The sequence below is a fragment of the Huiozyma naganishii genome, chromosome 11 (assembly GCF_000348985.1).
Source record: "Huiozyma naganishii CBS 8797 chromosome 11, complete genome".
NCBI lineage: Eukaryota > Fungi > Ascomycota > Saccharomycetes > Saccharomycetales > Saccharomycetaceae > Huiozyma > Huiozyma naganishii.
Genome location: NC_035932.1, coordinates 427,660 through 440,605, shown reverse-complemented (window position 1 = coordinate 440,605; position 12,946 = coordinate 427,660). Strand labels below are relative to the sequence as shown.

General features: G+C 52.7%; 9 protein-coding genes and 1 non-coding gene across 10 annotated transcripts; 2 read left to right on the top strand and 8 right to left on the bottom strand.

Moving 5' to 3' along the window:
• Positions 1 to 67: 67 nt before the first annotated feature.
• On the bottom strand, positions 68 to 1,084 carry RSM28 (mitochondrial 37S ribosomal protein mS46 RSM28; the record flags this gene model as incomplete). Its single annotated transcript, XM_022610541.1, has 1 exon — positions 68 to 1,084. The coding sequence occupies one exon, from the start codon at positions 1,082 to 1,084 to the stop codon at positions 68 to 70; it is 1,017 nt and encodes a 338-aa protein (XP_022466827.1).
• Positions 1,085 to 1,271: 187 nt separating this feature from the next.
• Positions 1,272 to 2,207, bottom strand: URA1 (dihydroorotate dehydrogenase; the record flags this gene model as incomplete). Its single annotated transcript, XM_022610539.1, has 1 exon — positions 1,272 to 2,207. One exon carries the CDS (start codon positions 2,205 to 2,207, stop codon positions 1,272 to 1,274), a length of 936 nt encoding a protein of 311 aa, XP_022466826.1.
• Positions 2,208 to 2,380: 173 nt separating this feature from the next.
• On the bottom strand, positions 2,381 to 2,734 carry MZM1 (Mzm1p; the record flags this gene model as incomplete). Its single annotated transcript, XM_022610538.1, has 1 exon — positions 2,381 to 2,734. One exon carries the CDS (start codon positions 2,732 to 2,734, stop codon positions 2,381 to 2,383), a length of 354 nt encoding a protein of 117 aa, XP_022466825.1.
• A 156-nt stretch (positions 2,735 to 2,890) lies between these two features.
• KNAG0K02160 (hemolysin III family protein) lies at positions 2,891 to 3,862 on the bottom strand (the record flags this gene model as incomplete). The annotated part of the gene is made up of 1 exon (XM_022610537.1): positions 2,891 to 3,862. The coding sequence occupies one exon, from the start codon at positions 3,860 to 3,862 to the stop codon at positions 2,891 to 2,893; it is 972 nt and encodes a 323-aa protein (XP_022466824.1).
• A 182-nt stretch (positions 3,863 to 4,044) lies between these two features.
• Positions 4,045 to 4,728, bottom strand: VPS60 (Vps60p; the record flags this gene model as incomplete). Its single annotated transcript, XM_022610536.1, has 1 exon — positions 4,045 to 4,728. One exon carries the CDS (start codon positions 4,726 to 4,728, stop codon positions 4,045 to 4,047), a length of 684 nt encoding a protein of 227 aa, XP_022466823.1.
• An 82-nt stretch (positions 4,729 to 4,810) lies between these two features.
• On the bottom strand, positions 4,811 to 6,511 carry PAC11 (dynein intermediate chain; the record flags this gene model as incomplete). Its single annotated transcript, XM_022610535.1, has 1 exon — positions 4,811 to 6,511. The coding sequence occupies one exon, from the start codon at positions 6,509 to 6,511 to the stop codon at positions 4,811 to 4,813; it is 1,701 nt and encodes a 566-aa protein (XP_022466822.1).
• Positions 6,512 to 6,670: 159 nt separating this feature from the next.
• On the top strand, positions 6,671 to 7,579 carry SLD5 (DNA replication protein SLD5; the record flags this gene model as incomplete). The annotated part of the gene is made up of 1 exon (XM_022610534.1): positions 6,671 to 7,579. One exon carries the CDS (start codon positions 6,671 to 6,673, stop codon positions 7,577 to 7,579), a length of 909 nt encoding a protein of 302 aa, XP_022466821.1.
• Positions 7,580 to 7,815: 236 nt separating this feature from the next.
• On the top strand, positions 7,816 to 9,981 carry VPS72 (Vps72p; the record flags this gene model as incomplete). The annotated part of the gene is made up of 1 exon (XM_022610533.1): positions 7,816 to 9,981. One exon carries the CDS (start codon positions 7,816 to 7,818, stop codon positions 9,979 to 9,981), a length of 2,166 nt encoding a protein of 721 aa, XP_022466820.1.
• A 132-nt stretch (positions 9,982 to 10,113) lies between these two features.
• Positions 10,114 to 11,940, bottom strand: VPS52 (Vps52p; the record flags this gene model as incomplete). The annotated part of the gene is made up of 1 exon (XM_022610532.1): positions 10,114 to 11,940. The coding sequence occupies one exon, from the start codon at positions 11,938 to 11,940 to the stop codon at positions 10,114 to 10,116; it is 1,827 nt and encodes a 608-aa protein (XP_022466819.1).
• A 300-nt stretch (positions 11,941 to 12,240) lies between these two features.
• Positions 12,241 to 12,312, bottom strand: KNAG0Ktrna6Q. Its single transcript has one exon. It is a non-coding gene; the product is annotated as a tRNA-Gln (tRNA).
• Positions 12,313 to 12,946: the final 634 nt, after the last annotated feature.

Below are 12,946 nucleotides of genomic sequence, written 5' to 3'. Positions count from 1 at the left end.
TACATGTGTGTAGGATATAGGTATATACAAGATTGGGCGAGACGGGGAACAAAGTTCTTGCCTACAGTTAAAACAATTCGTTGATCGGTTTCAAGCCAGAGCATACTTGGTAGAGCAGTTTCTTTGTATCCATGTTGAGACTTGCGTTTCCAAGCAGGCTTCTTCTCACGATGGCGCTATTAAGGGCGAGGTCTCTCTGGGTCTTTGCCGACGTTGGTGCTACTTTCTTGAAATCTTGCTCCTTGTGACTGTCCAGCAGAGGGTACACACCCTTGACCTTCTCGTCGAGTGCCAACTGGTTCATTTTGACGTCGATGTTGGACAGCAGCCGTTCTCTTTCCAGAATGGCGCCTCTCGAAGGTGCACCGACGTACTTGCCGAACATTGGAGTTTGGAGGGTGAACACTCCAGAGTTGCGAACCTCGTTCGGTGGTCTGTTGACGGGGAAGTTGCTGTCCCTGAGGGTGTGCATAGCGAGGTTCAACATCCTGGCCCGTGGAGAGCTGGTAAGCTGTGTCGCGTGTCTGAGCAGGGACTCGCGGGTAAGCGGTTCCAGCTCAAGCCGCGTGTCCTGCACCTTGGCGGGGGCCCTCGCGTGGTACAACGTTGTGGTACCAGTTCGGGCTTGTTGTCCCGTGCGCTTATTCCGCACGGAGTTGCGCTGGTTGCGGGCGGTACGTTTAGTACGTTTGATACGAGCACCGCCTGTCGCAGTCTCAGCTACGTCGAACACGTCTAGGATCTCATCTTGCTGCGCGAGGGGCGCACCTTTACTCCGCTTGGCTTTGAACTGCGGTTGGTCCGCTGGCTTCACCTGCGACGCTGTGGCCCCCGGGGCGGTCATTGGGTGGAACGCCCCCGCGGGGCCCCTCTCTCGCATCGGAGGCCCCGTAGAAAGTCTAGTTTGACGCTGATGCTGCTGCTGTTGCTTCTGTTTGGAGTACTTGGCGTTGTTCCTTGCTGGCCTCTGCGACTTCTTCATGGCCGCTGCCTCCTTCGCACTGGCGAGCAACTGCTCGAGGAAGTCCCTCGAGACACCAGTGCTGTACTTCGCCCGAAGTACCATCTTCCACGGCGTGTACATCGCTGCTGTGGCTGTACTTGCAAGTATAGGTAGTCGTTGTTACTTTGGAACTGTTCAATTGAATTGAACTTCTAACTGAATGACGAACTGTCGAGACACTGAACCAATGGGTTCCAATGCCGCACGCGACGGTTACTTAAACTTAGTATACACACGTAGATACGCTGCGAGAGACTGTTCCCTACGGCTACTCGATGGATTGAAGTTTCCCTCTGAACTCGTCAATGGACTTGTAGCCCTTACTGTCCATGATCTGTTGCAGTTCACTAGCGACCCTGTCGAACACTGGCGTCCCGTCCTTGCACAGCTGCGTACCGATCTGTAGCATCGTAGCACCGCACAGTAAGTGTTCGAAGGCGTCCCTCCCCGTGGTGATCCCACCAGTACCGATGACTTTGATCTCTGGGTTCAACCGGACGTAGAAGGCGCGGACGTTGGCCAAAGCAGTGGGTTTGACGTACTGACCGCCGATCCCACCGAACCCGTTCTTTGGTTTGACAACTACTTGTTCGAGGTCTGTGTCGATGTACAGGGCGTTCCCCACTGAGTTGATGCAGTTAACGTACGCTAGGGGGAACCTGTTGAGAATCCCAGCGATGGTATCGAAGTGGACCATGTCGAAGTACGGTGGCAGCTTCACCCCGAGAGGTTTCTTGTAGAACTGGAACACCTCTGTGAGGATCTGTTGTGTCTGTTCGAAGTCGTAGCCAACTTGTGGTTTCCCAGGGACATTGGGGCAGGAGAGGTTCAACTCTGTGACCCCCGTGTAGTCACTGTCCTGCAGACGGTGCAACATCGCGAGGTTGTCCGCTAGGGACATCCCCGCGACGGAGAAGAACACTCTGCCGTCGCCTTTGCTCTCCCGGTTCAACACGTAGTCCAAGTAGTAATCGAACCCACGGTTGGGCAACCCCATCGAGTTGATGGACCCGAGGGCAACAGGGTAGTACCTGGGCTCCGGGTTGCCCTCTCTCTCCGCTGGTGTCGCTGACTTGGTGATGAACGCGCCGGCAGAGGACCTGTCCAACTCTTGGAGTTCCTCGACGGACATGCAGTGGACGCCCGAGGCGTTCATAAGCGGGTTGGCGTAGGTGTGGCCCAAGAACTGTGTGCTAAGCGACATCGTGGCGTGGGTATGGTCTGGCGATCTCGTGGCGTTGGTCTAGCAGTCTAGTTCTCGTAGTCTAGTCTTGTTCTCTTTATATACATGAGTCTGAAGCGGCTCTTCGGCGATCGCCGAGACCAGTTCGACGGGTCGAGTACGTACGTGACGGTAGTGTCCCAGGGCCCCAGGGACTACCTCTTGGGCCAGTGCTTGGCCTTGAGTTGTGTCTTGTTGCGGATGGAGTCGTTGTCCCCCAGTTCCGTGTCGCCGTGGATGTTGAGGTGGAACCGTGGTTGGTGGTGTTGCTCTGGGGGACCCCCTGCGGTGTTCACCCTCGTCGCCTGGACGACGTTGCGTCTCAGGTACGTCGCGACATCTTCCATGTACTGCGCTTGTTGCGCGGGGGACAGTGTCTTGTCCGGTGGGTCGAGCATCCCTGAGCGCATCTGGCTCCTAGCGGCGAGCAACACGGCCGTGTCGCCCTGGAACGCCACGCGTGCTGCCCTCAGGGCGTGTCTGTATGCTGTCAGTGCCGCGGTACCCATCGGGAAGCAGAGAGAGGCGCGGGTTCGTGGCTTCTTACGCTCTGTGTCTTGTCTTGAGTAAGAGTAGTTTGATTGATATACAGTTATTTATGACAAGGTCGAGATGGGAAGTTGGTCTTCGCTTGCGTCTTGGCCTCCGCTCGCTCCGTCAACGGCCTATGCCAGATGCCTATGCATCAGGCTATAGGACTCGAGCACCGCCTTCAGGTGGCACAGGGACCCGAACACGACCATGACGTGGAACATCTGGTGCGAGTTCCCCCAAAGGTCCACTTTCCCCGGAATCCATATCTCAGGGACGCGGAACCCGTACAGCATTGCGCCCGCGATGTAGAACACCGCCTCGAACCAGACGTACTTGAGCGAGATCCTGTCCAGTACACCGGGGATACCGAACTTCACGAACCCAGTGGCCATCGGTATGAGTCCGTTGAACGCGAACGCGATGAAGAACGCTGCACGGACGAGTTTGAAGCTAGAACTGTTGAACTGTTTGTTGAACAGGACGACACCGGAACAGGCGACCCCTAGCGCCACGGTCACCGCGGTGAACAAGAGGCAATGGCCCATGTAGTCGAAGTAACCGAAATATATCATGGGGATAGTAGAGCATGCGATCAACAGGATGATCCCCATGTAGTCCATGCGAGACCATGCCTCGCAGTGTCTCTCCGAATGTTGTTTCAAACAGTGGAACAGACTGCTGCACAGGAGACACGCACCTGCACCGACGAGAAACGTGTTGATGATAAGGTAATCCGACCACGTTGTTGTGGGGAACCTGGGAACCCCCCACTGCGACAGCGCCAGTGTAGCCCCCGCAATGTACAGAACCGCTGGCACGAGATGGCTGTACATGTTGACAGACTCGTTGTTCCAGTACAAAAGGGACCCGAGACACCGACGCACAGAAAGCGTCTCGCGGACGTACCCTGTCCTGATACAATCGTTATCCTGCTGCCACGCGGGCAACTCCTCGTACCTGCAGAGTCGGCCACGCTGACCGCTCGGAGCACCACTGCTCGTCCCAGTCACCAACAATTTCCCCCGGGACCCGCGAGAAACAGTCGCCGTTTCGATCGCCGTCTCGCCCAAACTCACTGCCCGCTTCCTCAGTTCACTGCTCATCCTGGAGTGCTCGCCAGCCCGACCAGCAACCGACCAGAGCACCAGAACACCAAACTCCATCGACTGCAACGACTCATCGCCTTTTAAACCGCAAAAACCTCTCAAAGTTGTTGAGCCGTTGCTGGGGCAACAGCACGTCGTCGCGGTACGCCGCGGTACGCCGTCGCTGCTGCTATCGGTCCTCACTGCTCTGTCTCGAGCGGGTTGGTCACGGCAGGCGTGCTCTGCTCCGCCGGGTCGTCGATGAACTGCGGGACAGCGCCGGAGAGGAAAGACGGCACGGTTCCTGCGGTCTCCGGTTCGTCGAACGCGTCCGCGTCTTGCTCCAGGGCAGCGAGTTCTGCGTCCAGTTCGTCCTCGTCGAGGTCGTCGATCTCTGCAGGGTTGCCCATCGCAAGCGCGCTTTGTAGTTCGTCACCGCGGGCAACCAGCTCTTGCATCTCGTCCTGCAAGTCCTCGAGCTTGTCGAGGTCGATCTTGCCGTACTGCTGCTTCAGTGCGGCGTTGCTCCGCTGCATCGCAGTGACCGTGACCGCCGTGTTCTGCAAAGTCTCGCTCGTCATCTGCGCCTGTTGCATGTTCCACTCCTGCGCGTCCAGCGAGTCCCGCATCTGTTCAAGCCGCCGCCGCTTCGCAAGCAACTTCATCGCCTGCTGCCGCAACGCCCTCTGCCCACCCACAGACGCACCACTGCTCTGCAACCGCCGCTGGATCCCCTGTAACTGCATGTTCAACTGGGAAACCTCCGTGTCCAACCTCGACACACGAGCCTGGAGGGACTCCTGCGCCTGCGACATCGCAGCGGCAGACTCCCGCAGCAACTGCTCGTGGTTCTTCTTCTTGCCGTAGCCCAGTATCCTCTGCATCCCGCTGTAGTCGTCTAGTCGTCTAGTCGTCTGGCCGTCTTGCAGTAGTAGTAGTAGGTAGCTGTTATTGATATTCTCTTCTTTATACGGCGACGTCGAAGTACTGGACCGTTGGTGGTGGTGTGTTGCCCGATAGGATGGCGACGTAGTGGTCTGTGTGTGCGTCGTGTACGACGCTGCATGCGGTGAACTGTGTCAGTGGTGATGCGTCCTGGATCGTGACTCGTGCGATGCATTTCGGGTCACCCAGGCGTTCCCATTCCCTCTCGTGGGAACCAACACCACCGCCCTCGCCGCCCTTCGCCTTGTCCAGGGACCACTGTACGAACTCGAGAGTGTCCCACGTCAATACGTAGCTTAGTAGGCGGCCCTCAAGCCAGCGGGCCTCGATAATGGGGGACCGCAGAGTGTATTCATCCAACTTCACGTTGTGCACCGCGTCGTACACGCACACGGTCCAGTCCAGGGACGCAGACAGCAACAGACCGTCGTCCCGGAAGCACAGGCTTGTCACTTGTCTTTCATGGAACGGGTCTTGCTTATCCGGGGTTGTCCTGGGCAAGAACCCGTTGTTATTCAGGGCCAATGGCAGCCAGTGGGGGTCCCCAGGACCCCTGCTCTTAACGTCCCTCAGTGATACTTTGTAGATGGCACCGTCCAATGCACCAAGGTATAGTGTCTCCTCGTCGAAGGGCGATCCAACCAGTGCAGTGACACTAACCTCATTGAGAGGGGTCAATCGAGACAGGTGGTTGTCTACGAACCAGTCTTGCGTGCGGTGGTCTATGTTTAGGTACTCGCTCATGGCCACGGGGGCCAACAGCACGTCTTGTAGCCCCTCGCTGCTCGTGGCGACGTCCCTGTACACGGTCAAGTCGAGAGAGTTGAGTACAGTGAGACAACCAGCAGAGGAGCCCGTGACGAGCTTGAACCCACATTCCCAGAGTCCGGGGACCCCAGTGGCCTGTCCGACGTGGTGGTTTGCGCTGAGAAGGTTACGTTCCCATTGATCTTGCGTCTCGTCGCCTTCCTGCTGCCGCCGCCGCAACTCGTACAGGATAGTCTTGCCCACCACGGTAACAAGCAACATAGCAATGACACCATGTCTCTCGTGCTTCCGTAGGATCCTCGCATGCGTCACAAGCTGGCCCTGCAGAGTCAATTGATCCAGTACACACCCATCAAACGTGTCCATGACGTACACGACGCTTCCTCGAGGAGACTGGAACGCTGCCATAGTGACCTCTCGGTTCTTATCGTAGTCCAGGGACACGCACCAGGCGTTACTGGACTCCAGTGATGGTTGTGGTGGTGCCCAACTGTGAAGTAGCCGCACCTTTTGCGGACCATCTCCTTGGGGGGCGTTGGTGTCCCCTGCTCCTCCCAAGACGTACCACTCTGATGCAAATGTCCGCTCCCTAGAGGGCAGCCGTCCGTTCCGGGGCACTACCAGTGGGGTTAATGGACCCCTGGGGCTAGCCACCTCGGACTTGGGAGATACCGCTGTGGGGGTTAGTATAGGCGACAATTCCTTCGGCAATTGTGGTGGTGACTGCGGCAGCGCCACCGTCTGCACTGCTCTATCGTACGTGATGGTCCTCGTGGCTGTAGCACCCTCCACAACAGCATCAGTCTGCACGGCGGCATCGCACAGCGGCTCACCTTCACCTTCAACCTCAACTTCATCGTGCCCCTTGCCCTGCGGTTGTAACAAGCCGACGCCGCGGTCCCGCAACTCCCACAGCCGCTCCCTCTTCAACTGCAACTCCCGCAACCGGTCCATTGTCCAACAGTAGCGCACTACCACCTCAGCACCGTCGCCGTCAACAGCTCATCGCGACTTCAATTCAAACTCGAACTTCAATTCGACTCTTGAAGAGAAGGACGAAACCGGTGAAGAACTGCAAGGGAAGCCGCTGAGAGGACGCTAACGGGACACCAGATGGACATTAACATCGAGGATATACTCGCGGAACTGGACAGGGACAGCACGACCGTCGTTGAGCCCTGGTCGACCTCGCAGCAGATGAGAGGCCCCAGCGACGACGTGTCGACCGTGCTTAACTCGTTACCGCCGACTTCAACAGCAGCAGCAGCGCAGGGGAAGCAACTGGGGGGCTCCCTGTTGGCAAGGGAGGACTACGAGTGTCTTGTGGCCCACTGGCGCAACGAGCGGTGCTCCCCAGAGATCCTGCCGTACCCGCACGCGCTAATGAGGAGGATGTTGCACAGGGTACAGGAGCAAATGGAGCAATTGGAGGCCATCTCGATGAACTTCATGGACCCGGACGCCATGGCAGCCGGGTCTGACGTCTCTGGACCAGCGAACAACAACAGCATGTTGCCCCTGCTGTGTATGGAGGCGGAATTGGAGAGGGTGAGGTTCGTGGTGAGGAGTTACGTGCGGTGTCGCTTCGCTAAAGTCGACCGGTTCTCTACGTACTTGGAGCAGTTGCATGGGGTGGCCCCACAGCAGTTTGAGGAATTGTTGTCCCCCGAGGAGATCGAGTACCATGCGCGACACTTCGCTATCCTGCTGGACTTGTTCAACAACACCGTGTTGAAACACATGCCCGCGGAGCTGCAGGCGATCAACGACACGGAGGGGAGTGTCAATATGGTCGACGAACCGGACTGGAACAGGTTCGTGTTCGTGAGAGTGGTGGGACCGCGCGACGGTAAATTGGAGTTAGATCCACAGCTCATCACTTTACCCAACGGGAAGCATTGCTACACGGTGACGATCCCGGAACTGCAAGAGGACGTCGAGTGCACCATTGGAAGTATCTACGTAATGCGGTATGCAGTCATCAAGGATTTGCTAATGCAGAACAAAGTGGAGTTGATATAAGCACCGGGGGGGAAGGGACTTCCTGTCAATTGCACTCACAAGACACGGGCCCTGCAAGATGTGCAGATGCACAGGCCCGCAGATGCAGTTTGGACCACGTCCCGTCACCAGAGACGTCCTCTGTTGGTCATCGCCTTCAAATTGTTCAAATTGTTAAAAGTTGAACCAGTTGAACAGTTCACCAACAACAGCCGTTACACGACACGTACCATCTACAGTCATCAGTCACCAGTGTCATGGGTTACAGCAGCGATGAGGGGAGTGATGCGTTGTCGTCTTTGCCCGACGAGGAGCAAGAACAAGAACAGGAGTTTATCATGGCCACGCGAGAGCGCAGGTCGAACGCAGGGAACAGGTTGCAGAGACTGTTAGAACAGGAGGTCAGGGACGCGCAGGAGAGGACGCAGCTGCTGGAGGACGATGAGGTGAACCTGTTGTTCCAAGAGGACGAAGACGACGAGGAGTTTAGCCTGCCGCAGCGGCGGGGGCCTTCACGGTCCTGGTCGAGGGCATCCTCTGTCAGTGACGGTGAGAGGTCACCCTCCTCCGCAGTAGGGGTTCCCTCAGGGACGAGCAGCACGCCCGGTGCAGAGGACGAAGATTTGATGCTCAGTGATTCGGGGGACGAGGATGAGGAGGACGATGACGAGGCCGGCGAACGTGAACTGCAAAGGCAGGAAACTATCAAGCGGAAGAGCAAACGGGGCAGAGCACCACCCGTGCTGAAAAGAAAGCAGGCCGTCCCCACCGCACAGGCGGCCCCCGGTGAGGAGCCACCTCTGCCGAGGAAGAAACGGCACCTCTCCGAAGAGATCAACGCGGAGAGTCTGCTCCGAATCGAAAGAAGAACGTCCAAGAGAGCCTCAGCAGTCGCCAACAAGCTGCGCGTGTACGAAAAACTGTCGCAGGCAGAGGTGAGGCGGAAAGAGATCCAGCAGAGACTGAAGAAACATAAAGAGGACCAAGCCAAGTTTCACACCCTGACGCAGGAGGATCAGCTCGCAATCGCGGCCGAGACGGAAAAGCATAACTTACTGAGTTTGAACAAGTACAAAGAACAAGAACTTTCGCAGAAACAGACAAGGCTGGCGCTGCAACAGCGAGCAAAATTGAAGTTCAAGCCAAACGAGGTCGTTTTACAGTACTTGACAACAACGTGGCAAGTCACACCCTTCATGGAACTAGAGGACCAAAAATACTGGGAAGAACAGTTGAAGAAAAGAGAGAAGAAGAAGAGGAAGAAGTACCCGAAACGTGCTAAAAAACAGAATTCAGAGGTCAAGGGAGAGATCGCGGCACCCAAAGTGGGGGACGGGACGGAAAGGTTGCCGGGTGATCCCAGTGTAACCACGTTGTCAGAGCCACCAACGAATAGTCTCGAAGAAGACACACAACAGTCAACAGATGATAAAATAGAAGTCTATGCTGAAGGCACACCACAGCTCGAAATCCAGACCCCACAGAGTAAGACGGAGCCTGAGGAAACAGAGGAACTGACAGAAATGGTATCTGACTCTAAAGACAAACCTTTAGAGACTCAAATTGATAATACCTCTGAATCGATCCCATCGAACGACGACGCCGAGGGTGTCAAGACGGAGGAACAGTCGTCAGGCGGAGCTGAGCGCGATGGAGCTAATAGCAGTATCAAACAAGTCTCCTTTCTTGAGCAACCTGAGATCAACGTGATCGAACAAGTGCAGTCTCCGTCAGTGGTAGAATCGTCCACCGAGCCTACGCCAGAGGTTTCTTCCCCCGTGACGCCGAAGGAGGAGGAAGTGGCTGAATTCGAGGGACCCTTGCAACAGATATCCAAAAACTTCATCACGGCATACAAATTTTCCAGCGTTCTGTCCCCTTATGCACCACCCAACGGGGGTCGCAAACAACCATTCGAATACGATTTTTTCCCATCTACTGCAAGGCCTGCCTTGCTTGGGCCTACTGAACCGTGGCTGCGCTCTAAATTGGGCGATCTAGAAGATGAGGATCCAAATATAGAGGAGGACCAAAAAATTGAGAAGCTGTTAGCGGAACACGATTCGGGGACCACAGTAGATCTCTCCTTCTTGGATGGATTCCCCTCTTTTGGAGAGTTTGACAAAAAGGCTATCGCACCGGTGAGCAATACGGATGTGAAGACGGATTCGATAAAGATTACCACGCGGGCACCAACAGGGATATACGCCAACAACGTCAAAAAGCACTGTCTGATCAACGATAATGACTGTCAGTATTTCGACCCTAAGCTTGGTATCCCATACTCTGACTTGCAAAGTTACAAAATCCTGCAGGATCTACAGAAGCCGAATGGCGAATACAAATGGTATGGTTTCGAGAACGGCGGAATATACTTAAACGTCGCACAGCGACCAGCGAAGGGGGTCCCTGAGGGATTCTAACTCCGTTCGTCTTCGATCTCATAGTGATGAAAAGTATAAATGCATCTACAGTGTTTAATCTGTATAAAATTTTCTATTGTTACATTGCGTTGTGCCAATAGCGCTCTCCGCTCAGTTTGTTCTTGGACTTCCCTATCGTTGTTGATTATAAGCTTCGACCAACGCTTTGAAGTGTCCCTCGTTTTCTCTCATAGTGAATTGTCCCCCGTCCTTCTCTGCATCGTTCAATGTCAAGCTTTGTTGTTGGAGCGAGTTGTACACGTACAAGTAGTTGATCGATAAGAATTTCTCTGGCGCCTTTGTCAGCTTACTGATCTTTGTCATGGTGTTTTCGTAATCGTTTCTGAGTCTTGTTATCGAGTTGTACAACGGCTCGGACCTTTCGTCAATCGCCTCGACTTCGACGTCTGGGGGCGCAGGCTGGATACCCAGGAACAGCAGACTTTGCAAGAACACGGTAAACGAGATCGTCAGAGCGTGCGGTGATGTCAAGTTACGTTCCTTGGTAAAATCGAGTTTTGACAAGTTAATACTGTTCAGCGAGTCTGACTGCCAATCAACCAATTGTTGAAATTTGGGCCATAGTTGGAACAGCTGGTCGTTCAAGTAGCTGTCTATGACAGGGATACGACGTCTAAGGGCCTCGATTTGCAACTGGTTGGCAATCCGGATGGAAATCAGGACACCCAGTATGTCGTACACCGATGGGTTTATAAGGACGTCTTCAGTGTACCGCAGGCATTCTTCCCAAGTTGGACTAATGATCTGTTCTAACAGCCCATCGATCTCACTGTCATCTTCTGAAACTTTGAAAAATTCTTTCAAAAAGTGGTACTCCACGGTGCAATTGTCCAGTAATGCCAAATTTAAATTCTTGAATCCAATTTCAATATAGTTACTCTTAGTATTGTTGTTAGTTTCAGCAATCTGAGACACCATCACAGTGTTGTCCTCTTGCGTTAAGATTGATAGTCTTTTCGTTACTTGAAAATACGATTTGACCGTTTCATTAGTTGCTGCAGAACTGTATCCGTACGATGGAGACAAGTAACTTGTGAACAGAGAACTGGTTGTGTTATCCGTGTTTTCATTTAATACAGTATTCCCTAGCGAATACCGGCTGTCAACAGGATTGAATTGCAAAATTGTCAATGACCTTATGTATCGCTTGAAGTACTCCCTGTAGTACCATCTCATGGTGTACGCATACGCTTGTCTGATCTCCAATGCCAGTGAGTAGTTATTCTCAATGATAAATTTGAACAGTTCTTTCAATTTGATCAACTGATTCTGGAGTCTTTGTGACGGGCCAGGTTTACCACTCCTAAGGATCCGAATCCGTGAGACAATGTATTTCTTAGATCTTTCGATAATCACTGTGTTTAAAACGTCCACGACGTTGCACAGAGAGTCAAAATCCTTGGGCAGAGCCACTTTCTCCTTTGAATTTTTGTACTTGGAGTACATCTCTTGCTTGTCCCGGATGAAGGTAATATTGTCAATCCACTGGGAGTTGATCTTACCGGTCAAAATTTCGTGAATAACAGGTGGTGGGATCAAAAGATCATTCACAAGGGGACTAATCCCGGACAATTTCTTCGAGTTATATTCTGAGACGCTCTTTAATTCCTCTGACTTTTGCTTTATGAACCCCAATTCAGAGGTGTACTTGGAGAGTTTTTCGTTGAAATTGGTCAAGTAATCCATCAATGGGGGGATGATGTTTTCGAGCGAGTTCTGTAGATTGTCGCGCTTTGTCTCTAAACTCTTCAAAGTATCATCCAGTTGTTTCGTATCGCTGAAATCCGGGTTCTCTCTTTCGAATTCGCTGTGTTCCTCAAGGAAGAGCTGGAACATGTCATTCTGTTCACTATTCGTTTGGGCCTCAGTGTCACCCTGTTTAACGTCGCTGGGGAAACCCTTAGGGTCAATGCCCAGTATTTCATGCAGAACCTCCATTCTAAATGTTAAGAGCGTGGCCAATCACAGTCGCTAGCCTTCAAACCTTCTATAACAACTGATCGTTATGCTCGAAACTCTCTCTCTCCGCCTTTATATATATAAATATTTTTTGTTATCGTTAGTTGTGCGTAGAGGAGACGCCCTTAGTGAGGCAAGTTGTATAAGGTTCTAGTTGTACGGTGTTCTCGTGGCCCAAGCTCCTATAAACCTTCTTTGAAAGTACCATTGGTGGAGACCAGGCCTCTGTTCTTCACACAGGAGTCTGCTTTATATAAGGTTCAAAAAAGTCAAAAATAAAGGTCCTACCCGGATTCGAACCGGGGTTGTTCGGATCAGAACCGAAAGTGATAACCACTACACTATAGGACCGTAGTTGTTATATTTTTGTGTAAAATATTCTATTGTTACTTATGAATTGTTTATATAGTAAGTGTTGTTCTTCTTAGTTCTAAGCTAGAATATAACTTCTTCCCAACTCCATTTCAAATCTGGCAAGGTCTTGCTAATGTGTCTTTATTGTTTTATTTCCTCTTGGTCTCTATCATTTTATTTCCTATTGGTCTCTATCACTTTGTTTCCTCTTGGTCTCCATCATTTTGTTTCCTATTGGTCTCTATCATTTTGGTGACTAATATCTTATTGGGGTACAGTCACCTTTGGGGTGCTAATCTTTATCTCGAGGCGCACGGCCACGGTAAACTAATTTGAAAGGTGTAGCAACCTTCTCCTAGTCTGCCCTCCGTCGAGCTCTCTAGTTAATATCCACAATGCTTTATGATCCCATGTCCTGCGTCCAGGACATTGGACCGCATCTCCGAGTCACGTGCCTTATATCCGGTCTCATATATTACATTTGGAGAAATTTTGTGTTTGTTATAAATGTAGTTTTAAGATCCCGGTAGAGTTTGTTTTGACTACGATATTTGGTTCGAAAGTGCAATTATACGCCTTCCAAATAATGGCTAAGACATAGAATCATCTTTCAAACATTTTTGAGTTTATT